At 42.2% G+C, this 24,936-nt stretch overlaps 1 protein-coding gene across 1 annotated transcript; it reads right to left on the bottom strand.

Moving 5' to 3' along the window:
* Nucleotides 1–5,275: 5,275 nt before the first annotated feature.
* On the bottom strand, nucleotides 5,276–6,259 carry LOC108364824 (uncharacterized). Its single transcript, XM_017618672.1, has one exon. The coding sequence runs from the start codon at nucleotides 6,257–6,259 to the stop codon at nucleotides 5,276–5,278; it is 984 nt and encodes a 327-aa protein (XP_017474161.1).
* Nucleotides 6,260–24,936: the final 18,677 nt, after the last annotated feature.

Raw genomic sequence — 24,936 nt, forward strand, 5'->3', positions numbered from 1 at the left:
TCTCTAAAGAGCTCAAACGTCTAAGGAATTTGAAGAACAAGCTTTACAAAAAGTTCAAACGCTCAAACGACGCTAATCTGCGCGAACGTTATGTGCTTTATAGAGCTAAATTTAACAAGCTGAATAAATCTTCATATAGAAATTACATACACAATGTTGAAAGTAACATAAAGAGAAATCCTAAGTTTTTCTGGAGTTACATAAAGTCGACAAAGAATTGCTCAAATATTCCCGCTTCAGTTCAACTAGATGGTGTTTCAGCTAACTCTATTTTGGATGCTGTCAATCTTTTTGCTGACTTTTTCTCGTCCAATTTTATTTTAGATAACCCGGATAGTGTTGTTCCTGAGGACCTTTCTTTAGACTCAAATAATTCTCTCAACTTCGGTAACTTATTTTTGTCTTATGAGGATATTGTTAATGGCATAACTGATTTAAAGTATTCCACTAATACTGACGCCGATGGCCTCTCAGTTATCTTGTTAAAAAGCTTCCCCTCTCTTATCGAGCCTTTGAGACATATATTTAATATGTCATTGGCTGATGGGATGTTTCTCGACGACTGGAAACTGGCTTTCATTACGCCGATTCTCAAAAGTGGTAATAAAAATGATATAGCGAACTATAGGCCGATTTCCAAGCTCACTTCTGTCCCTAAGCTGTTCGAATGTATCGTGAAAGACAAAAGCACGTGTTATGTCCTAATCAACATGGATTTATCCCGGGCAGATCAACGGTAACTAACTAAACGGTATTTACGGAGGACTGTTTTGCAACCTTTCCAAAGGGATTCCAAATTGATGCCGTCTACACGCATTTCTCTAAGGCCTTCGATAGGGTATCTCACCGTATATTGATAGCGAAACTGGCGAGACTAGGCTTCCACTCTGCTTTCTTGAAGTGGATTATATCGTATCTAAGTAACAGGCGCTGTGTTGTCGTAATCGAAAATGTATCTTCCCGTTCGTTCATTGCTTCCTCAGGTGTTCCCCAGGGTAGTATCTTGGGTCCTTTATTATTTGTGCTCTTTATTAATGATACTTCCTCTTGTTTCTCTAAGCGTAACTTCTTGCTGTATGCTGATGACCTGAAGATTTATTATGAAATTAGTTGCCCGCAAGATTCACTAACTCTCCAAGCTGAGCTCGACAACTTATACAATTGGTGTATGCGTAATTGTCTATTCCTTAATATTAGTAAATGTCATTATACCTCCTATGCTAAGTTATTAAGACTGGTACCTACTTCCTACTGTATCTCAAATGTGCCGCTGAAGTCNCCATTATGCTAAGTTATTAAGACTGGTACCTACTTCCTACTGTATCTCAAATATGCCGCTGAAGTCAATTTGTGAATTTAAGGACTTGGGGGGCTATTTTGGTACCAAGCTTAGCTTTACCACTCACATAAATTTTATTATTTCTAAATCGTTCGCGATGTTGGCATTTGTTCGTCGTAATTGTTCTACGTTTTCCGATCCTTATACTTTCAAACTTTTGTATACGTCTTTTGTTCGTTCTAGGCTGGAATACGCGGTGTTTATTTGGAGACCATACCATTCTATTTATATCAACAGATTAGAATCTGTTCAAAGGGTTTTTGCTCGGTTTGCTTTTCGCTCGCTAGGATTTACTGAACCTCTCCCGTCTTACCTTTCTCGCTGTCTATTAATCAACCTTATGGCCTTAGATGCCAGGCGTACTCTTTTATCGATGTGTTTCGTATTTGACATCATCTCAGGCTCTATTGATTGTCCATTCCTTCTTATGAGAATTGGTTTTAATGTTCCTCCACGTATTCTTCGTTGCAATGAATTATTTTATGTTGGCTTAGCAAAAGCAGTATTTGGCATGAACACCCCTTTTAGTCTTCTTCCTTAGAGTTTGATTTCTCTTCTTCCAAGCTTAATTTTAAGAATATACTTGTAAGGCATTTGTTATGAAAACCATGATATATGTATATACTTATATTTTATATTTTTTGCGTTATCCTGTAAATGCGTAAATTTGTAATATAGTCTGTAAACACATTGTTTATTGATTAATAAATGAAATGAAATGAAATAAATGTACATTTATCCATATAAAATTCGTCACCTAAATGCAATTCAATTTCTGCATGAAGAGTCTAAATGCTAAAAGCAATCCTGTGATCCTCCAAAATTTCCACGATTCGAACATGGTTTAGTGAGAAAAAGTGGCAACATTGCTTTTTCGTCTATACAGCTGCTGGCTGCGTTTCAGCGATCGCCGATCTAGATTTCATTTATTATTTTACATTATTTGGAAAAAGAAAAGTTGCGCAAATTGAACGTCGATGTGATACTGATAGAAATCTAACTCAATTTGTGATCAAATGTGTTTGTTTTTTCCTATTTAATAAAGGAAATTTCAATTGACAGCACCGACAAACGAATATATACACAAACAAATTTTCGGTTATGGTTAAAACAATTAAAGTTTTTGGATTGATTTTTATGTTTAAAATTTCTTTTTTCCATTTCATTAGGGGTTTTGCACATAATCTTCTTTAAGCGAATTGATCGTGATAGATACGGATCTGAATAAGCGACTGAAACGCGGCTGTTTGTCAAATGCATACGATTTCGAACTCGCGTAAATGTACATTTGGTAAATGCGATAGCATTAACGCTCTTTGAAAATATTTGTTCGAAAGTGCTAAATGTTGCATTTTAAATGCAGCAAAACGCTGCATTACACTTATGCATTAATAAGCTACTAGCGAATGCACCTCCGTGACCAGATGCAGATTCTGTGATCTACACCACTCACTACTCCAACATAAAGCATCCCACTCAGTCCACGTCATCATCCAGCCCGTGTAGAAAACCGCACGGTCAAATGTACCGCACACGGAAGGCGCACTGCAGCGTACAGAGGAAAAGTTAGGCGGCTGTTGGTACATGAAGTTCTACTCGGGGAACTGGAATAGACACTAGGGGCATAGCACGCCTAGGGCCACAACGATGTTTAAGCGATTACTGCCGATTGAGTTTTGTAAACTTTAAATTAGAAAGCTCCATAAGTAAATCGTATTTGTTATATCACATTATTCATCATGTCATTTAAATTATGCATGAACAAATCCAATTGTCATCAAACATTACCTGTTTTGCTATTTGAATATCTGAAATGTATTACTACGAATATAAGTTTGCGCAAACACTTTGAATTGCATAACACTTATGTAAATTCCATTATTTATTGGCAACCCTTGGGGAGATTACAACAACCGGGGCGACAAATTTTGACTTTGTAATTGGAAATCTGGGCTTCTCCGCCTTTTAAATATACCCACTTTTAGTGGTCGGGGCCCTCTAGTTTTCAAGATATTTAGTGTTGAAAGTTATTTTTTAGATTTTTTTTAATATTAATATCTTATGAGCTACATAACCGATTAAAAAAGTAATATGTCAAAATAAAGATAATTAATTTATCGCTCAGTTCATGTATCTAATTAATATTAGTTTTCATATCTTAAAGCCCAAAATATAAAAAAACTTAAAAAAATTAAATTTTTTTCATATAATAACCTTTTTTGAAAAAATTACCTGATTAATGCTAAAGAAATGTGTATTACTTGGAAAGTACAAGTTATTACCTTTAATTTTGTATTTTATTATGATCTACTTTTGAGGCTTAAGAATTTGTTATGGTATGCATACATTGGGAGCAGCAGTGAGTGCAGGCGGCATGACACAATGGGGTGCACTGTGGCTAGTCATGTCGGAGTTCTTGCCTCACTACTGTTCCCTGCGCCATAGCAGAGAAAAGTCATGCCTGTCAAACATCCCAACGGACGGACACACAACAATTCAAAATTCAAAAAACATGCGTTCCAAACAAAAAAGCTGGAAAAGAACCGTTAAATTAAATATTTAAAACAAACTGAAATCAAAAGAAACAAAAAACCACAGTAAAACCTGAAACAAAAGAAATTAACCAAAACAAAAAAAACCTAAGGCCGAATATGGTTGGGGGCCACTGGTCGAAGTGCTGACCCGCCCTCATCCATGGTCACCGGCGCACCCTATTTCCGATGACCCCATTAGTAAAAACCTAGTCTGCCTTCCTAATTAAAAAGAGAGATCAGCATTTCCATTATACTACTATTTTATTAATAATTCATTTTACTTAGCCTAATTCTTAAAACTAATTAACTAAATCCTAACATAAAAAGTAAGTATTCTTAAACAGCTAGTGTCTTCTTAAGTCTAGGGTAAGTATCTCTATAGTAAAACTATAATTAAGGTAAGTATTAGTGTAGGTAATTGTGGGCAAGTAGTCTAATCCATTTAAATTTAGGCTAAGTTAAAGTATAGGGGTATATCCGATAAGTATGTCCGGTAGATACATCAGGTAAGTGAAGAGTAACTAAAGTAGGGTATAGTTAGAGTAAGTCTGGCAGGTGTATTTAAGGTAAGTCAGGTTGCTATATTTAGGAAAACGAGTCAAATCAGGTAAGTATTCCACTCAGGGTAAGTAGGAGTATCAAGGTAAGTCTAGTATGCTAAATACGGTAACTTAACTAAACTTGAACTAAATAAAGTCTAGGTATTTTTTTTCAGTTCTACTTTTCCTATAGGTATATTTTTATTGATTTGGATTTCGCCCAGATATTTATATATTTTCTTTAATCTCCTATTTTCTCGTGTCTTTTTAGTTTATTATTATTATTAGTATTATTATTATTAAGTTATATTGCTGTTATTATATAGTAGCCATTGGTTGTTATGATTTTTTAATGTTTATTTGTTTAAATTTATTTTAGTTGCATTTTCGTAAAAGGTTATTTTATATTATATATTTTCTTTTCATTGCATTAAACTTTTGGGTTTATCTATTTATTTTAACTTTAGCTTTATTTATTTTAATTTGATTAAATTTGTTGGTTAGAGTTATTTCAAGTTATTCAAGCGATTTCATACTATTCCTGCTTCATTACTTCCTTAGGTCTAAATTTTTATTCCCTATGTACATATATGCCTTTATATGTATGGATATATAGGCGTGTATACCTGTATATACATGCACATATATACACAAATATGTGTTTATATTTTAAGATTAAATTCAGTTTTCTTTTCCTCTTTTTTCACAATAAACTTGGATTCCTCTATCTTCATTTAATTTTGTACAATTTTATTTAATATTTTTAATATTTTTGCTTCTTATATATATACATTATTATTATTATTTTTATGGGCCATATGCACCGCGACCTCTAAAGTGGTCTATTGTGCGTGGCCCCCGGCCTATAAGGGAAGGCTCTTAATGTAGCCTAGCACCTCCAAGGGCGTTTTGTTCCAAATTTCAAATGGATTAAGGGTAGCGCCACCAAAGTGGGCTAGTCTGCGCCTAGCGAGAGCATCACATTCACAGAGAATGTGTTCTGGCGTTTCTTCGTCCAGCTCACAGAAGCGACAGACGCGTGTTTCTGAAAGATTGATTTTACTGAGGTGGTAACGAAGAGAACAGTGTCCCGTGTAGTACCCAGTGAGAGTTTTGAGGTCCTCTCTGCCTAAATTGATTAGTTTCTTTGAAACTTCGTTTGAAGGGCAGATAAATCGTTTGGCTTGTCTTTGCCCTGGACATTCCATCCAATGCCTGTTGAACATTTTGTCTACCCAGTTATTCATGGTCCCCTTTATATGTGCTTTGGTGAGCCCACAAAAGGGTTCCGGACCATAAAATACTGCGGCAGCTCCCTGTTTCGCTAGGCAGTCAGCCTCCTCATTGCCATCATGTCCCTCATGCCCTGGTACCCATCCTAATAAGACTGTATTCTTGTCACCAAGAGCATTTAGGACATTGCGGCAATCATGTACTAGCTGAGAACTTATTTTGTGGGACTTCAGGGCCAGTAGGGCTGCCTGACTGTCCGACATAATGCAGATATATTTCGATGACGTTCCCCTTCTGAGACATTCTCTGCCACAAATTTCTATTGCATGAATCTCCGCCTGAAAGATGGTGGGGTAGCTACCCATTGGTATCATTTTTTTTAAGTTCGGCCCAAAAATGCCAGCCCCCGTTCTACCATTTTCAAGCTTAGATCCATCAGTATACCAAACCTCCCCATTAGGTTTGGTGTATGGGTTCCCTGTATTCCAGAGAGCTCGATCTGCAATGTGTACCTCAAATTTCCTAGAGATTTCTAGTTTTGGAACCATTGCATCGCGCATTTGTAGTATGGGGTCATTAGCGAATTTCATTAGGACCTTCATGTGACCCGTCATATCTCCGATTTTCAGGTCGGAGGTGTTCAGGATTCTCAGTGCCGCTGTGGTAGCCTCCCTTTCTATTAAAATAGGAAAGGGAGGTATTCCAACCAGGGCGCTGAGTGCATCGGCCGGGCAGGTCTTCATAGCTCCTGTTATGCCAATGAAGACTATTCTGTGCAATTTACTTAGCTTAGTGCTTGCACCTCTTTGTGTAGCCTTAGTCCACCATGCTAAGGAAGCATAGGTTACTATTGGCTTAACGACAGTGTTGAATGACCAGTAGGTCATTTTGGGGGTAAGGCCCCATGTTTTACCAAAAAGTCGTGAACAGGCAAAGAAGGCCTTCATCGCCTTGTTGATAACAGTGTCCAAATGTGCATTCCAGTTAAGTGTTTTATCAAGAGTTACTCCCAGATATTTAGCTTCACTGGAAAATTCTATTTCTGTGCCGCTCAAAGTAAGTTTNATTTAGCTTCACTGGAAATTTCTATTTCTGTGCCGCTCAAAGTAAGTTTAGTAGTAGATAATTTCCTCCTTCGAGTGAATGGAACAATAATAGTCTTTGTAGGATTGATGGTTAGGCCTTTATCCTCACACCATTTGTGTGTGATACGTAGGGCTTGTTGCATGCGGTTGGTGATAGTTTCGTCATGAAGCCCTGTTATGCAGATTACCAGATCATCTGCGTAGCCTTGCGTATTAAAGCCTTGGCTGTTCAGTGTGAAAAGGAGTTCGTCTACAACCATAGTCCACAAAAGAGGAGAGAGTACACCCCCCTGAGGGCATCCTCTTGTGGCTGTTATCGATTCTATCGTGCCTCCTAATTCCAACCTGATGTTTCGTGTTCTTAACATTGATAACACCCATTGATTTATGATTGGGCTTACACCCTTTCTTAACAAGGCATCTTTTATTGCCTTATATGATGTGTTATCAAAAGCCCCTGAAATATCAATAAAGGCGCAAAGGGCTATATTTTTTGACTCCAGAGCCTTCTCAATTTTTGAAGTAAGGCTATGAATGACAGTCTCCGTGGATTTTCCTGGTTGATAGGCAAATTGGTTCTTATTCAGAGGCCGTTCCCTTAGGTTGACTTCTCTGATGTACTGATCCAGTATTTTCTCCATGCCTTTTAGAAGAAAGGAACTGAGGCTAATTGGTCGGTAGGATGACGGTAATTGTTCCGGCTTACCCATTTTGGGTAGAAACACGACCTTAACCTCAGACCATATGCTGGGAATGTGACCCAACAAGAGCGAAGCTCTATAGAGTTTAGAAAGGACCGGCGCTATGTGTCTAATTCCATGCTGCAGGAGACATGGATAGATTCCATCCGGTCCTGGTGATTTGTATGGGCTGAATGTTGATAAAGCCCATTGCACCCGCTCGACAGTGGTCAGCTTCGTAGCAAGGCTTTGTTCTCTTCCAGAGGTGGATGTTGGAGCACCCAATTCTGGTCGACAGTAGCCTGATATACAGCGCGGGAAGTGAGTATCCAGCAAGAGTCTGCTGGTCTCACCCGGATGCTGAGTGTAGCTCCCATCTGGTCTCTTGAGGGTGCCAATTGTATTCCTGTAATCCCTTGTTAGAGCTTTTTGGAGGCGTACTGCCTCTGGAAGGCTATTTATTTCCTCACAGTGGTTTCGCCAGCTAGCTCGTTTGGATTTCCTTAGCTCCTTGTTGTAGGAAGTTAGCGCAAGTTTATACGGATTCCAATCACCCGTATTTTTTGCTCTATTGAATAGTCTTCTGGCCTGGCATCTCATTTGCTCAAGCTTCTTACTCCACCAAGGCACATCTCGTTTGGATTTTACCTTTCCTTGGGGGCAACTGCTGTTGAAAGCTATTACAATATCTGAGTGAAGCTGTTCAGCTTCATTCTCAAGCTCCTGTTTGGTTGTAATGGGGTGTTTGGGGCTGTTTCCGCCCTCTTCTATAGTAAAGCGGAAGAGTTCCCAGTTCGTTTTCCTGGGATTTCTGAAAACTAGTTCGTGTTCAGGAAAGAGACCCATGTCGAATTCTATATGCATGTGGTCCGACATTGATACCTCCCCGGAGACACGCCAGTTTGTGACAGATGATGACATGTTTTGACTGCTTAGAGTTAGATCCAAGACCTCCCCCCTTAAAGCATTTCTAAAAGTCGGTTCATTGCCACGATTTATAATATTTATATTATGACTACTAATAAACTCGAGGAGGTACTCACCCCTTTTGTTGGTATCGGTGCTGCCCCAAACAGTGTTATGTGAATTGGCGTCACAGCAGAGGATCCAGGGTTTACCACTCTGCTGGCAGTGCTCCACGAAAGCCTTTACTTCTGCTGTTGGGGCCATCTCCTCCTCACCCGGAAAGTACGCTGAGGCAAGTACTGCCTCTTGTACACCCCTTGGAGTGGGAATTTCGGCCCAAACCGCAACCAGAGCCGCCGTCATGAACTGTAATAGAGGAAGAAACGTTAGTTTTTTGCTTAATAGCATCGCCGCCCTTGGGCGAGGGCTGGGGGCATATATGATCTTACCATCATTGACGTTCAGACCTTTGACCTCACCGCGTAGTATCCAGGGTTCCTGGATGAAGGCTATACCTAGACCCTCGTTAGTGAACCTCCTGCAGAGAACAGCTGACGCTGCCTTGGCATGATGAAGATTCACTTGGAGGCATTTCAGATGCCTCGAGTTTGCGTTGTGCTTAGGGAGAGATGGCATTATTTTCGGTCTCTACGGCCGCGAGCAGCCACCTTCTTCCCCCTATTTCTACCCCGCAAGGCCTTCTCCTCGGCTGTCCAGTAGCCGCTTTGAGTAGCCGCTTTGGAACTGCCATGTAGTGGTGGCCTAATTATGCTCCGGGGGAGCTCAATGGGCCTGACNTCTGTTTTCTTTGTTATTGTTTTTTTGTTTACGTTATTCATAGTGTTCCCACGAGTATGGGGGATAGTAGTACCGCTGGGACATAGCTTCCACTATCCCGAGCGGGGCTTCTTACAACCAGAGGTCGCCAGGTATCTGGAGGCCACCGTTATAAGACACACTAACGTAGTGCCATTCATCCCATAAGCACGGTACGGATGACACTCGGAATTACGGGTTTTATCGAGTTGTCCTCTCTAGATCCGCCATATTCAGTAAAAGCAGGGGCACCTCTCGCAGAGTGTGACTCTTCGCCACGTATGGTCGGTCTTGAGCCAACTGCTCCTGACTCAGAGCATTGCATCACGTATGGAACAATACCAAGAGCCTTGACACCCCAATACATATTTTTATATACATACATATTTTCTACTTTAATTTATTTTACTCCTATGGAGTTCAACCTCTTTAGTTTTGTTAAATTATCCCTATTTTAGCGCAACTTCAAATTCTAATTTTTTTTTGTTATTTTTATTTTTAATCTTAAAAATTTTATTCTTTATTTTTTGGGGTTTGTATTTTCATAGGAACTCACCCACCGTTTCAGCAGGCTTGTGGGTGGCACTGCTGTTGTTGTTGTAGTCGTGCTTACCCCGGTTGTTGATGTTGTGGTTGTTGGCCGCTCCTTGGGCGGTCGCTGTGTTGATCCGGGTGCTTACCCCGGTTGCTGGTTGCCGCTTTTGCTGTTGCTGGTGCCGCTCCTTAGGCGGTTGCTGAGGTGCCGCTTAGGTGGTTCGCTGAGTTGCCCGGGTGCCCTCCCCGGTTGTTGATGTTGTTGTTGTGGGTGCCGCTCTTTGAGCGGTCGCCTGTGCTGACCCGGGTGCTTAACCCGGTTGCTTATGCCGCTCCTGGGCGGTCGCTGGTTACTGCTCTTGGGCGGTAGCGCTGGTGCCGCTCTTCAGACGGTCGCTGGGGTGCCGCTGTTTTTGCGGTTGTTGGACCTCTGGTGTGCTGGGTCCACTCTTTGGGCGCGCTGGTTACCCGGGTGCTCACCCCGGTTGTTGATTTTGTTGTTGTTGGTGCCGCTCCTTGGGCGGTCACTGTGGAGCTGACCCGGGTGCTCACCCCGGTTGCTGTTTTCCGCTTCCGCGGTTACTAGTGCCGCTCTNACGGTCGCTGGGGTGCCGCTGTTTTTGCGGTTGTTGGACCTCTGGTGTGCTGGGTCCACTCTTTGGGCGCGCTGGTTACCCGGGTGCTCACCCCGGTTGTTGATTTTGTTGTTGTTGGTGCCGCTCCTTGGGCGGTCACTGTGGAGCTGACCCGGGTGCTCACCCCGGTTGCTGTTTTCCGCTTCCGCGGTTACTAGTGCCGCTCTTTGCGCGCTGGTTACCCGGGTGCTCACCCCGTTTGTTGATTGCCGCTTCCGTGGTCGCCGAGTTGGCGCTATTTGCGCGGCCGCTGGCGCTCTGGCGCGCTGAGTTGCCACTCCTTTAGGCGGTCGCTGGTGTCCTGGCGCTCTTTGGGCGCGCTGGTTACCCGGAAGCTTACCCCGGTTGCTCACTCCAGTGGTTGATTTTGTTGTTGTTGGTGTCGCTCCTTGGGCGGTCACTGTGGTGCCGACCCCGGGTGCTCACTCACTGGATTGCCGCTCTTTGTGCGGCCGCTGAGTCGCCGGCGCTCTGTCGCGCTGGGTTGCCGCTCCCTTAGGCGGTTGCCTGGTGCCGCAAATAGCAAGCAAAAGAACTACAAAAAAAAAACTAGCGTACACGAGGGAGCTGCAAGCCTCGACGTGGCGCCGAGTTGCATCATTTGCAAAAAAAAAAAATTCGAAAAGGTTCTGGATTTTTACGCAAACATCCATACTCCGAACGTTGCAAATCAGAGCAACCCCCCGTCAGGTGGACCACCGGTCGCACGTTTATGCCTTGATAGGGAATTTACATGAGACTAATTTTCTGCCGATTTTTAGTTGGAAGCGACAATCACCTGGCGTAACGCCCTTTAACTAATTGCTTTCAATGAAGTTGGTCGCTGCCTACTTTCGTTCAACTTTTGATTCAACTAATCGCCTGTGGAACTTGAATCATGTAAATTCCCTATAGCTCAACGCACTAGCGCTCACTCACTTACCTGAAACAATGTGATGAAAAATGTTGGTTGATTTACGCTGCACCACGGATGCCGTTGCTTTAACTGCAAGACACTGCACTCACTCGCGCCGGAATTCAATCAAAATTGTTGTAATTTCTCTTTTTCCTTTACTAAAAGGTTTTAATTTTATTTNTAACTAATCGCCTGTGAAACTTTAATCATGTAAATTCCCTATAGCTCAACGCACTATTGCACACTCCCTTACCTGAAACAATGTGATGAAAAATGTTGGTTGATTTACGCTGCACCACGGATTCCGGCCTGGATTTCCGGAGCAACTATGCTGCCGTTGCTTTAACTGCAAGACACTGCACTCACTCGCGTCGGAATTTCGATCAAAATTGTTGTAATTTCTCTTTTTCCTTTATTAAAAGGGTTTAATTATATTTTTATTTTTTCTTTAGTTACGCGCACTCGATGTTTCTTCGTCTTTTTATTTGCTTCACTTTTTTTTTTACCCATTCCACTTCACTTGTCAAAAAAGATATCGCAAATGGCCGCTTCGAGGTTGCCAGCAGGTGTTTTATACCCTTGCATTGCGGGAATATTCCATTTGGAAGAATAACGGACACTGCGTCCTTTGGACTAGCTCCATTACTCTTTCAAATGGAATTTGCCGCAGTGCAAGGAGGCATATCAAAAAAAAATCCGGGGTTGCCGTGACTCCTTTTCAAGTATTTTTACCGGACATGACCGCAAAAAAAAATCTTTGAAAATTGCTAGTTTACAAATTTGATAGTTTCGTCGTGAATGCGAACGTCAGAATTTTATCTAGCTCATGTGCTAGGTAAAATTTGGCAGCTTCTAAGTGTCGCTTCTAATTGGCGTCAGTTAGCACAGAAGAGAAATGACTGGCGTGCTGTTTTGGACTCGGCCAAAATCGCTTAGGCGGTTACAGCGCCAAATAAGAAGAAGAAGAAGTGTAATCAGTCTTATCATGAGTTTCATTTTTTTCCGAACAGGTTCACTTTTCACTTTTGGTTTCCATGTATTTACTAAGGGCGAATGAACAATTTTCGGACGAAACTCAGGATAAGGCAGAATACTGTGGGCGGTAATAAAGAATGAAAATCAAAATGGAATCTGATAAAACAAAAGAACGTACGTTACTTGGAAGTTATAAAATAGATGTAAATTTAACAATTTCAGCAACACACAAAATAGAGCTTCTGCACGAGACTTTGTGTGGTTTTTTCCCAACTTTAAAAATTTTTCCTTGCTGCTGCCACAGTAAAACTCAATTTATTCGTACACCATGCCGAAAGAGTTACCGATTGCCACTGGCTCTATATCAGAATATCGATAATGTTGCCACCAGAACGCTTTAGTACGAAGAAAAACGTAGCCGTCAAACTCCAAGTCACCGCAATAGGCGCCAAAATGCATCCTGTGAAGACGGGCAGTTACAGACAGCTGTCACAAACTATCCCCAGCCTCCGCGGGAAAGCTTTTATTAACCGAAAAAAGTAGGCAAACAGACCTGCAGGAACTAGTGACAATCAGCGACACTGTTCTCAAGGAACACATCTATCGCAAAATGGCCGACCTTCCATGGAGTTTTGGTGTTGCCATACGCTCTAGAACCCCTGAGATATGAGTCTCAGAAAAAAAAGAAGTCTTTAGCCGGGCAAAAAAAAAACAACGCCCCGTAGTTACGTCAGGTGGCAGTTAGGGGTCGTCCGACTCAGTATTGGTAGTCTAATAAGTTAAGTTTGTTTTTACGAAAATACCGAGGTCAACGCATTTACTATATTCCGCGTCAGTATTCGATTGTAATGCTGGGTGGACTCGTTATTGTCTAACTGGTCTCTGGAACAATAACATTCTTGTATTCGTAAAACAATGAATTTAATGTTTTAAAAGGTTCAATCTGGGGTTTAGTACGTCAAGGTGGTTTTCGTAATTCTGGTAGTGAAAGAAAAAAAAGAAATAAAAAAAATAAAGGTTAGGTCAGACTTTGCCTAGCATATTTGACTCGGAAACTCAATTCCGGTTGCGTAACTAAGTGTGTGTTGAAGTAGCGTTCTTTGCAAATTGCTTAAGTCAGAATTATGGCGGGTAAACTCTGGGAAAATTTTAAGTCCGCTGTTGCGGTGGTTCTCTATTGTTTTAGACCAGAGAAGCCTACCCCCCAAAGTGCCGAACTTAGTTGGTCTTAACACCCTGCCCTCCACTAGCTCAACACCGCTAAGAAGAACACAGGGCAGGCTGTCCTAAAAAGGACACTTGGCCGCGAGTTTATAGCCGTCCGGCGGCTGGATAAAACGTGTATATATTTATTTTGTTTTATATTCATTATGGCTTTGCGAGCCAAGAGACATTTTCTTAAAGGAGAACTCGTCAAAACTCCGAAAGCTATTAGACATTTTGATAAGGAGAACTCGTTAAAACTCCTAAGACAATCCTAATTGGAGTAAGGATTGTCAGGCAGTTCACGACTCCCGGTGGGAGCGAGCGTGAACGTCCTGTGAATATATATGCTCGGGGAGGAATACTGGGCGGTTTGTCCCCGACCGCCAAAGCGCCCAGTGAAAAGGACAGTAAGAGGAAAAAAAAGATACTCTATTCACATTCGATGGCTAGAGTTAGCCTCCCCCCCAATTGGCGAACTTAGTCGGTCTTCACAGTACGGCCCCTCCGCTAGTCCAGTAGCTCGTTTCAGTTCCGATTCTCTACCTGCGCGAATTCATATATGAACTAGCCGCCTTGTTGTTGCTAAGGAGTAGTAATGAATGACGTATATTCTCTACCAGCAGAGAAATGATCGGTAGGGAAGTTACAGAAGCGAGTTGCAGCCCTACATGACTTAGTTTCGAGGAAAATCCATGCAAAGTTGGACCCCGGGCAGTCTGCGGGCGGTCAAGGTTTTACCCTATCCCTAAGCTTAATATTCTAAAAAACGTGTATATATATAAATTTGAAAAAACGTGATTATTGTAGTAGTGTAAACGCCTTATAATGTAAATTATATTGCGATAGTCTAAGCACCGTGTAATATAATTCATGTTCCACAAATTATAGTATCTGGCAACACCACTAATAGTGATTAAGCAAAATATGTATATGGTAATACTGCAAGCAAATAAAACGACATTACTTCGTGAACTTCTACAGCATCAGGTGTGCGAAATCGCAACCCTCGTTCAACTAAGTAAAAATATAAATTAATAAATTTCTACGAGCCAAAGAGAATGGCAAAGAAGCAGCAAATAGCTGAGGCATTGCGGGATATGGGTATTCCTTCCCCTGAAACAGCGACCGTGAGGCAACTAAAGAGTTTGCTGGCACGTGCAGTAGGCGCCCCTCAAGAGGACGAAAACCACTTAAGCGAGACAACCTCAGTGGTGGCCCGCAGCAAAACTCCGGAACAAGTGCTCCAACGCCAAGCACAAAAGGCATTCAGCAAGGAGCAGCAGCAACCGGTGAAAACCCAGCAGTGATCGAAATCGTAGCCTCAGCAGTAGCAAATAGTGAACCTTCCGCTACTTCCGATACTTCCGTTACCTCCGATACCTCCGTTACGGCAAAAAGCCGTAATACAGTTATGGGCAGCGACGCCACTTCCGTTCAGCAGACAGCCAACCTTCAGCGAACTTCAGCCCCTACCAATCAATATACCTCAGTACTAGGCCCAGACGTCGGCGTCGGCGTCGGTGTCGCATCCGATCTAACGGAACTCGAGTTGCAGTTAGAAAAACGCTTGCGCATTCTGAAACTGCAAAAGGAAATAACGGAGTTGGAAAAAGGCGCAACGGCACGCCAACTATCCGTTAGCTTTTCTGACATCGAAAATGCGATTGTAAAGTTTAGCGGCGACAACAAAGCAGATGTTCTCAAATGGTTCCGCGACTTCGAAAATATAACTGAGTGCTATGGCTACGACGATGTAGAAAGGCCCCTACTGGCACGCCGCTTGCTCACTGGCAGTGCACAATTATATTTAAGCATGGTGAACGCTCACTCTTGGGGCGAGCTGAAAGCCGCCCTCATCAAAGAATTTAAAAAGCCGGTAAGCATAAAAGAAACCTTTATGAAATTAGAGACTAGAGTATGGCGGAAAGATGAAAGCCTCACCCGCTACGTACTGACAATGCAAGAAATCGCGCAAACGGCACCAATCGACGAAAGTGAGCTAGTAGAGTTTATTGTAGACGGGCTACAAGATAATTCTGGTAACGCCTTAATCTTCAGCGGCGTATCTACGCTAGAAGCACTAAAAGCCTTGTTTCCAAAGTACGAAAAAATGGTTCAGAAACGCGTTAGCCGAAACACCACTGGGGCAACAAGGAGTGCAAGTGAGGAGGTGCGGTGCTACAATTGCTCACGCTACGGTCACATCGCTAAGGACTGCGGGCAAGAGAAGAGGCCGAAAGGCTTCAAATGTGGCAAGTTAGACCACATCTCCAAGGACTGCCCAAGGAAAACGGTAGCAGCGTTAGAAGGCGTAGACTATAAGCCAGTTAGCTTTAGAGAAATGGTAATTGTCGCTTTCATATCAAACCGCACAACTGCCTCGCAGTACTTAAATTTTGTTTCTTTACTTGATACGGGCAGCCCGAGTAGCTTCATACAACTCAAGAACTATAAATCACAAAAGGGGAATGTAGAGCAGTTTAGGAGCATTGGACAGTCCCAAATAAAACCCAAAGGAGAAATTTTAGTTTTAGTTAAATTTCGAAATATTATAAAACCGTTGAGACTTTTTGTTCTAAACGAGGCTGAAATGCCATTTAAGTTACTTTTGGGAAGAGATTTTCTCAAAAAACTTGATATTAATTTGTTCATGAACAGTAAAAATAATGATATTTTGCAATTATACGTCCCTAAAGAACTCGAAACAGAGGTTATAAGAAAAATCCACGAGCAACTAGGACATCAGGCCACTGAAAAATGTTATCAGAAAATTAGATCAAACTACTGGTTCTCGGACAGTAAAAACAAAATTGACAACTTCAAGAAAAATTGCATCAAGTGCATTATGTATTCCGCCCCGAATAGAGCAGGAGCTAGACAACTGCACAACATCCCTAAACACCCTAAGCCCTTCCACACAATCCATCTTGACCACTTAAGCGCCCTTCCGTCACTGCAATGAAAAAGAAAACATATTCTGGTCGTAATAGATGCCTTTACCAAATACGTGAAATTGTACCCAGTGCTAACGACAAGCACTAAGGAAGTAACTGCTGCACTTAACAAATATTTCGAATATTATAGCCGACCCCAAAGATGCATAACGGATAGAGGTAGTTGTTTTACATCGAAAGAATTTGAAGAGTATATGGTGAACAAAAACATCTCCCACATAAAAGTAGCAGTACACTCCCCTCAGGCGAACGGGCAGTTAGAAAGAATAAACCGAAGTCTAGTAGGAATGCTAGCAAAATTAAGTGACCCCATAACACACGCTGATTGGGTCAAACAGATAGTTAAAATCGAATTTGCCTTAAATAACTCCATAAACAGGTCGATTGATGTAACGCCAAGCCAAGCCCTTTTTGGCGCGAATCAGAGGGGTGAAACAATAGACAAACTTACGGAATACCTAGACGCGTACATTTCAGACACGGGGGGAGGGATCTGGAAGCGATACGTAGCATTGCTGAGCAAAACATTGAGAAACTGCAAAGATATAACCTAACTCGAAGTGAGCAGAAGGGTATTAGAGTGACCACGTTCAAAGAAGGAGACTTCGTGGTTATAAAAAATATAGACACCACAGTAGGGGTGAATAAGAAACTTCTACCGAAATTTAAGGGACCGTATATTATACATAAGAAACTTCCGAATGACCGCTATGTAATTCGAGACATTGAAAACGGGCAAATTACGCAAATACCATACGACAGCATTGTAGAAGCATGTAACATCAAATTGTGGAAAAGTAAAGAAACTGAATGTGCGAATGAAAGCGGCACTGAAACAAAGGACTTAGAAAATTAGCTCATAAGTAATATTGTGACATGAATGACTATTACACGGATCGAGGACGATCCCTTGTAAGGTCAGATTGGCCGAGATGTAGTAGTGTAAACGCCTTATAATGATAATTATATTGCGATAGTCTAAGCACCGTGTAATATATCTGGCAACACCACTAATAGTGATTAAGCAAAATATGTATATGGTAATACTGCAAGCAAATAAAACGACATTACTTCGTGAACTTCTACATTATTAAATTTTGGAAAGAAAAATGCTTTAGTTCGGATCGCTCTTCGTGACAGATGACAGTGTGATGGCCGGATGTCAGATGCATGGAACCTCCCGATCGGTTTTCCATTCAAGTCCTCTTAATCGTACAAAGCATTGCCTACCTTTCGCAGAACATGACACTTGATATATTTAGGCAAGAATTTAGCATTTATGCCTTGCTTAGAATTGCTAAGAGCGAAGTTTTTCCGGAATACTTCTTGTCCTTCCCGGTAATTCACAACCCGCGTACGTTTGTTGTACTTGTTCGCTGCTCTGTCTTGCGCTAGCTCAAGGTTCTTTCATATGTGTTCGCGAATGTTTGCTAACTTGTCAGCTCTGCTTGTAATCGGGACTTCGTCTTGTCTTAGGCTACCCAATTTCTCCAGTATGCTATAGGCTGACGCATGTTGTAACATATTTTGTCCAAATAAGGCGAAGTATGGCGAACTCTGAATCGACGTAAGGTAATCGCTTCTTAAAACTGACCGAATTTCGGGTATATGTTTGTCCCAGTCCATGTGATCTTGTTTTTCCTTCAGGAATATTCTTACTTTCGAAACAATCTCTCTGTTCACTCGTTCAGAGGCGTTAGCCTGCGGTGAGTATAACCCCGTCTTAATGTGAACAACCCCGTAGTTTTCAACAAACTGCTGCATCTCCTTCGAAATGAATTGCTTCCCGTTATCACTATGGACAAATTCCGCGACCCCGAAAGCTGGAAAAATCTCTGTACTAAAGAAGCTAATTACATTTACCGACGTCGCGTTTTGCATCGCTTTCAAAAATACATACTTGGAAAAATGGTCTAGCACTATGAACAAAACCTGGTTCCTTCGCTTTGATCCTGGATATGGGCCCAAGAAATCGCAATAAAGACGCTGGAATGGCTTCTCGGATATGAAAGCATTGCCGATAGGTGGTCCGGACACTTGATTGGTGGCTTTTACGGCTTTGTAGGTTTCGCATCGGTTCACATAATGGCGTATGTCCTTTGCCATTTGCGGCCAAAAGTATTTCTGCCGAACGCGCTCTAAAGTTTTTTGCCAACATCCATGGTAACTAGCGTTGGGATCATGTGAGCATTTGATTGCGAGCTCCGTCAGGTCTTCCGGTAACCACAAACGCCAGAGCGAATCCTCCTCTTCCACACCTCTTCGAAACATCACTATTTTGTAAACTCTATCGTCGACTATGCGTAAATCGGGTAATCCTTCTTTTTTAATTGTTTCACGAAGCTCCGAGTACTCTGCGCCGCTGAATTCCGGTGATGCAAAGTCAATTTCTAGAGGTGGGGTAGAAGAGAGAGTTCGTCCACGTCAAAACGCGGAAGGGTGTCCGGCACAAATTTTTAAAGAACCTTTGCGATGCTCCATCCTAAAGTTGTATCGTTGCAATAGAAGCGACCATCTTGCCAGCCTGCCGCTCAAGTCTTTTTGTGTCATTAGCCACTTGAAACGCTTGACACTAACTATTGCGGCGAGGCATGGCGAGTTGGAATCGGTGACCGTATGAGCATTGTTAAGCTTCTTCGATACAAAAGCTATGTGATGCTCTGCTCCTTCCTCATCGAGCTGGAATAACACGCCTCCTACTCCTATTTTGGATGCATCACATTGGATCACGAATTCTTTACTAAAATCGGGTTGTGCCAGAACAGGCGCTGAACAGAGTGCAATTTTACGTTTATCAAATTCTTCAACTGCCTCAGGAGTTAATTTAAATGGACAAGGTGACTTTCGAAGGCAATCTGTCATTGGACCTGCCAAATCTGCGAAATTGGTAATAAACGACCTGTACCAATTTGCCATTCCTATAAACCTGCGAACATGTCGAGGAGACTTGGGAATTGGAAAATCCTTTATGGCTTCTATTTTGCCCGGGTCTACTTTCCCTATCAAGTACCCGAGATACCGAATTTCCTTTTGGCAGAACTTGCTCTTCTTCACGTTGCTTGTTCCTTCAGCAATTCCAAATGATCTTCGAAGTTTGAGCTGCACATCATCAGGTCATCCAGGTAGACAAAGACGTTCTCCCGCAATCGTGAAGGGATAGCCTTATCCATCAGCCGACTCATTGTTTGCGGTCCATTGCACAGGCCAAAGGGCATTACTTTAAAGTGGTACAATGACTTTCCGGGAACCGCAATGCCATCTTTTCCTTAGACGATTCCGTTAATTTGATTTGGAGGAAAGCATTCTTCACATCAATACCACTTATAAAGTATGTATTCTTTAACCTGCTCAACAGCCCATTAATATGGGGCAACGGATACGAGTCCTTCTTGGTGACCCCGTTCACCTTCCTGGAATCTATGCACAGCCTGATTTTGCCTGGTTTTCGGACTAGTACCACTGGACTACACCACGGTGAATTCGATTCCTTAATCACTACCAGCTTGAGTAGCCTTTCAATTACGCTATAGGCTTCCGCTTACTTTTAATTGGCACCGCATCTCCCGTGTCTATATGGTGCATCACTAAACTGGTTTGACCTAGTCCTAGCTTTTCGAACGAGGGAAACTCCTGAACAACTTCTTGCAATGCTATCTTCTGATCTGGTGAGAGCTGATGGAATTTTGGCTCATCTTCATTTGGAAAATCTAAACAAGAAACGGTTGGAAATACATGGGGTGCCAACGCAAATGGCTTCCAGAAATCAACTCCCAGGTATGCTTCTTGGATTAATGACGGTACAAGATAAAATCGAATAGTCCTCGTAATATTTTTAAAAGTGACCGGTAAGGATATCGAACCAAGTGTTTTCTGCTGATTTCCACCAGCTGTGTAAACAAACGCGCGCAAGGATGATATTTTAAGTTGTTTCTTTTTAGGAAATCTTCGCATCCGTTTCCAAGAATCGAAACGTTTGCTCCTGAATCTAATAAACCTACTACAAAACTATCGTGTATTTTAATCAGAATTTTAGTGCTTTGCAAAAGTTTACGCATATTTACTCGGCTAGAATATCTTTTCCTACACTGTAGAATATTTTCAGAAATTACGAGTTTTGGTTCTTCTTCGAAAATATCCGCCCTTATCCGTTCATAATCCTGCTCTCTTTGCTCTAAACTAACTGGGAATTGAGTCTTGCATGCGACATCCCTACGCGAAGGCCTAAGAATTCGAACCTGCAGAGGATTGGCTTTAGAAGAAAAAGTACACTCGGAATCAGAACTATCGGGACTATCTGGGAAGGTTATGATGACCCGTGGTGAAACCCCCGAGGGGCTGGTACTACTCTCCGAACTACTGACATTTCCATGCAAACGAACGGTTCTGGCTGGAATTGTCTTACTTTTTGGTTTAGGACAGGAGGCTGCTGCTCTTGTACTCCCTGCTTCGGGGGATAGGGTGCCGAACAAGAATCCCCGATTGCCTTCTCGCTCGTGTTCCGGTTTCCCTGTCGCCGATGATCTCTGGGGCATCGTGGAGTGACCACCCCCTTCTGTCCAGACTTGAAGCAGAACACGTTCCAAATCGCTTCCTCGCAATATATGTATGAGTGTCCCATCTTGTCACAGTTCCAGCACTGTATTCCTGAATAGCGCTTCCACTTGCGGATCAACTTCTCCATACATTCCTCCTGTCCATTCATCCGGTGTGATAGCCATTGTTTCGTTGACATGCCGTCCTGAATAGTTCGGTACCAAGCTTCTGGTTTCCTTCAAGATTTGTTCGCCTTTCCTAGCAACGTCACGTAGGTCATGTAGGGTCTGCGCACCAGCATTGAAAAGCATCAACTTCAGGCTGTTAATGTTCCTCTTCAATATGTCCATCAACAGGTTCTCCGACATCGGCTCCCTTAGTCTAGCGTTCAAGGCTAATATATCTGTATGAAACGTATCATACGATTCGTTAGCCTTCTGACGACGCATTGATATCTCCATCATGATCTCTTGGTCACTCTTTAAGGTGCCGAATTCCCGCCTGATAGAATAGCACAAGAAGGGATAAGTCGCATCTGGATTCTGCTTAGTGAACAACCAATACCATTCCTCAGCTCGCCCTGACAAAAAAAAAGGTGGAAGCTTGCCATAAACTGCTCATCTGTACATTGTGTGCGCTCACACAACGTGTTTAGCTTAAAGAGAAAATCTGAAACGCTACCAGTGCCGTTATAGGATACCTTCCAACCCTGTGGCTTAATGGCAATATTGGTGGTAAAATTTGGTCGATTATTCAAAGTGGCTTGTATCGGATTGCATGCGATAGAAGCAAAGTCCCTAGGGCCATTGGGTGCAGTTTGAGATGCAGTTACCACTGCACTTAATGCGTTCATATTTTCCCGCATTGTTCTCATTTGATGAAGCATCCCTACCCACGAATCTCCTGCAGGCGCTCCGCCATTAGAACGTCTACTTCTATCTTTTGCAATACCTTCACCAACACCGTCTTCCCGAAAGCATAGTCATGGAGGAGTCCCAGGTGGTGAGGTGTCAAGTAAGTTGGAGTTTTGTCGGCTATCAACCCTAAGTCCCGGAGCGGGATTTGCCATTGGAATTTGACGCGGAACTCCTCCCGTATGGTCAGCAACAGGTGAATGCATCACCGGAGGATTATTTGCTGGCATAACGGGACTGGTATTCCTCCCGGCCCCTCTTGACTTTGCGGCGCTACCTCTAACTGAAGCACTGCGTGTTTGCCTAAGCTGCTGTTCCATCTACCGAGTGTTCAGTGGTGAGACAAATGCAATTACGAATAACAAGAAACGTGAAGCTTTAGGTCAAATCCAATCAAAATTAAAATTCTGCAATAGGTGGTTAAGGCTTGGCTCCCCACAGCTCAAACCAAAATCGAAAATCCGAGAAAATTCTTACTTAAGTATGGCATGCTTCGATAGCTGTTGCCAAAAGAACGCCCGAAGAAAAGTTTTCAAATAAAAACAGAAAAAATAATAATAATCAAGAGTTTTAGCTAAGTGGCGAATCCGAATTATCCAAATGTATTCAGTCCGCGTACTGAATATGAATATACGCAAAAGGCAAAAAAAAATCAATCACAATATACGTATGTAGTTAGTAAATAGGCATATATGGTGGTTAATCAAATATACGTGTATTTATAAATTCAGTTGGGTATAATTTTTAAGTATGGGAATTATGTATTTTTCAAAGGTCAATGGGTATGCTGACCCCCCTAACATTAAGAAGGCACAAGTCTACGAAAGTAAATGGTACAAAACAAACAAGAAAAAAAATCGCTGTTTGGTCCAGCGCACCCAACCGCAATAAAAAGCCGGCATAGTGGAATGCCCCTCCAGACTTGAAGGGTGTACTGGACTTCGCGTACTAGTTGCTGCACTATTTTTCGGTCTCAGTGCACCCCACCGCAATGCAGCAAAGAGCAGTGAGACATGTGGGGTTACTGAGACCTCGATAGTCAGTCGTGGTTGGAGTCCCAGCCCACTCCATCGCACCACGAAGGCGCTCAGGAGCGCCAGAGCAAACCTATGGAGTGAGCTGGGGTCCGAAAAAAAAATTTAATTATCACTTTAAAAAAAAAACACGATGTGAAAAAATATTCGGCAGAAAAAAAAACTAAAAGAAAAGCCTTTTTATACAAACCCCACTTAGCGGACAAATTTTTTCTCCAATTCCCATGCCGACATATCGGACCACTGACATGCCCCTCTGGGACTTGCGGGATGGTGAAGCCTAATGTGCCAGTCAGGACCAGTCAACCTGACCAGACCTCAGGCCCCACGTTATGGTACGCATACATTGGGAGTAGCAGTGAATGCAGGCGGCATGACACAATAGGGTGCTCTATGGCTAGTCATGTCGGCTGGGCTGGGTTCTTGCATTCACTACTGTTCCCTGCGCCCATGGAAAAGAAACGTTAAATTAAATAGAAATAAACTGAAAGCAAAAGAAAAAAACCAACACTTAAACCCTGAAACAAAAGAAATTATCCAAAACAAAGAAACTTAACCGGCCGTCTTCACATGCTTGAAAACCTCGCTTGCGTTCTGCTTTTTTCTCTCGCAAGCGGGATAGAGTTTTGTTAACTGGGCATTTGACGGCATAATTTTTCATTTGTAAATGTCGCCAAACGAGAAGGTTCAAGCCTTGCAGGCTCTTAAAAATTTCAGAAAATTAATAGCCTATGTTGCTTGATGTATACTATTTTCAAATGAAATATGGATGCCTCTAAATTTGTATTTGCCTCCAAAATAAACGATGTTGCTACGCTGAAGAATTCTGCGAAATGAGAACATAACTGTCAAACAACAAAAATGACATCATTATCTTTGTTTGGGCCAAATTCCTATGAATTTTGTTTGCTGGGTTGGAGCTGCTTCGGCCGATGGAGTAAAAGGCGAAATGCTTATATTTTTCCCTTGTCCCTCCTACGCGTTTCGACACTCTCGTGTCATCTTCAGGGAGTCTTTTTAGTTGTTTTCTCGGGTTTGCTCACCGATGTTAATAATTATCTTTGTATGGGCCAAATTCCTATGAATTTTGTTTGCTGGGTTGGAGCTGCTTCGGCCGATGGAGTAAAAGGCGAAATGCTTATATTTTTCCCTTGTCCCTCCTACGCGTTTCGACACTCTCGTGTCATCTTCAGGGAGTCTGTTTTATTTAAACGATAAACAATAAACATGAAGAACGAACGAAAACCATGATTAACTAAAACATAATAATAGTTGCATATATACATACATATATACACAACAATAGTTACATATGTACATGTATACTTAACACTAATTATATACACACATAATATCACTTGAAACTCACATTAAATATTGACAAGAATTTTACATTAATTTGCAAACATTGAAGGTAATACAACATTTAGGAAGAATTATTGAAGTATTCTTATTTATATTTTAATATTAGTACGGCTGCATATGTGTTCTTCGTGTTGTCGACCTCTTCCTTAAAGTTGATTGAGTTGTCCAATTGTTGTTGTATTCGTAGGCTCTCCAGTGTCATTCTCCTTCTTTCTCCTCTTTCGATGTCCAAAATTTCTGTGTTGCCGAAGTCCGCTATATGTTCGTGCGTTGTTAAGTGTTGAGCCAGTGCTGTTGTCATCTTTTTGTTTCTCGCGTCCGCTCTGTGTTCATTGATTCTTATACCCAACGCTCTTTTTGTTGTGCCTACGTAGCATTTATTGCAGCTTTCGTTATCATTGCCCTTGCACTTTNAATTTCTGTGTTGCCGAAGTCCGCTATATGTTTGTGCGTTGTTAAGTGTTGAGCCGGTGCTGTTGTTATTCTTTTTGTTTCTCGCGTCCGCTCTGTGTTCATTGATTCTTATACCCAACGCTCTTTTTGTTGTGCCTACGTAGCATTTATTGCAGCTTTCGTTATCATTGCCCTTGCACTTTTTTTGGTACACTACATTGTGTTGTATGGTTCCGTGTGTATGGAGGATGGTTCCGTGCGCAGAAGTGGGGAGGATGGTTCCGTGCGCAGAAGTGGAAAACTTTTGACTGCCATTCACCTGGGAGTGGCCAGAAGCGATTCTTGTGCGTACGGTTCAAATCGCAG

Source organism: Rhagoletis zephyria, unplaced genomic scaffold (genome assembly GCF_001687245.7).
Source record: "Rhagoletis zephyria isolate East Lansing unplaced genomic scaffold, Rhagoletis_zephyria_1.1 Rzeph_scaffold_01681, whole genome shotgun sequence".
NCBI classification, from domain to species: Eukaryota; Metazoa; Arthropoda; class Insecta; order Diptera; family Tephritidae; genus Rhagoletis; species Rhagoletis zephyria.

Excerpts from the sequence above, each read along its gene's own strand:
- LOC108364824 (XM_017618672.1), bottom strand. The coding sequence starts at position 6,259 with ATGACGGGTCACATGAAGGTCCTAATGAAATTCGCTAATGACCCCATA.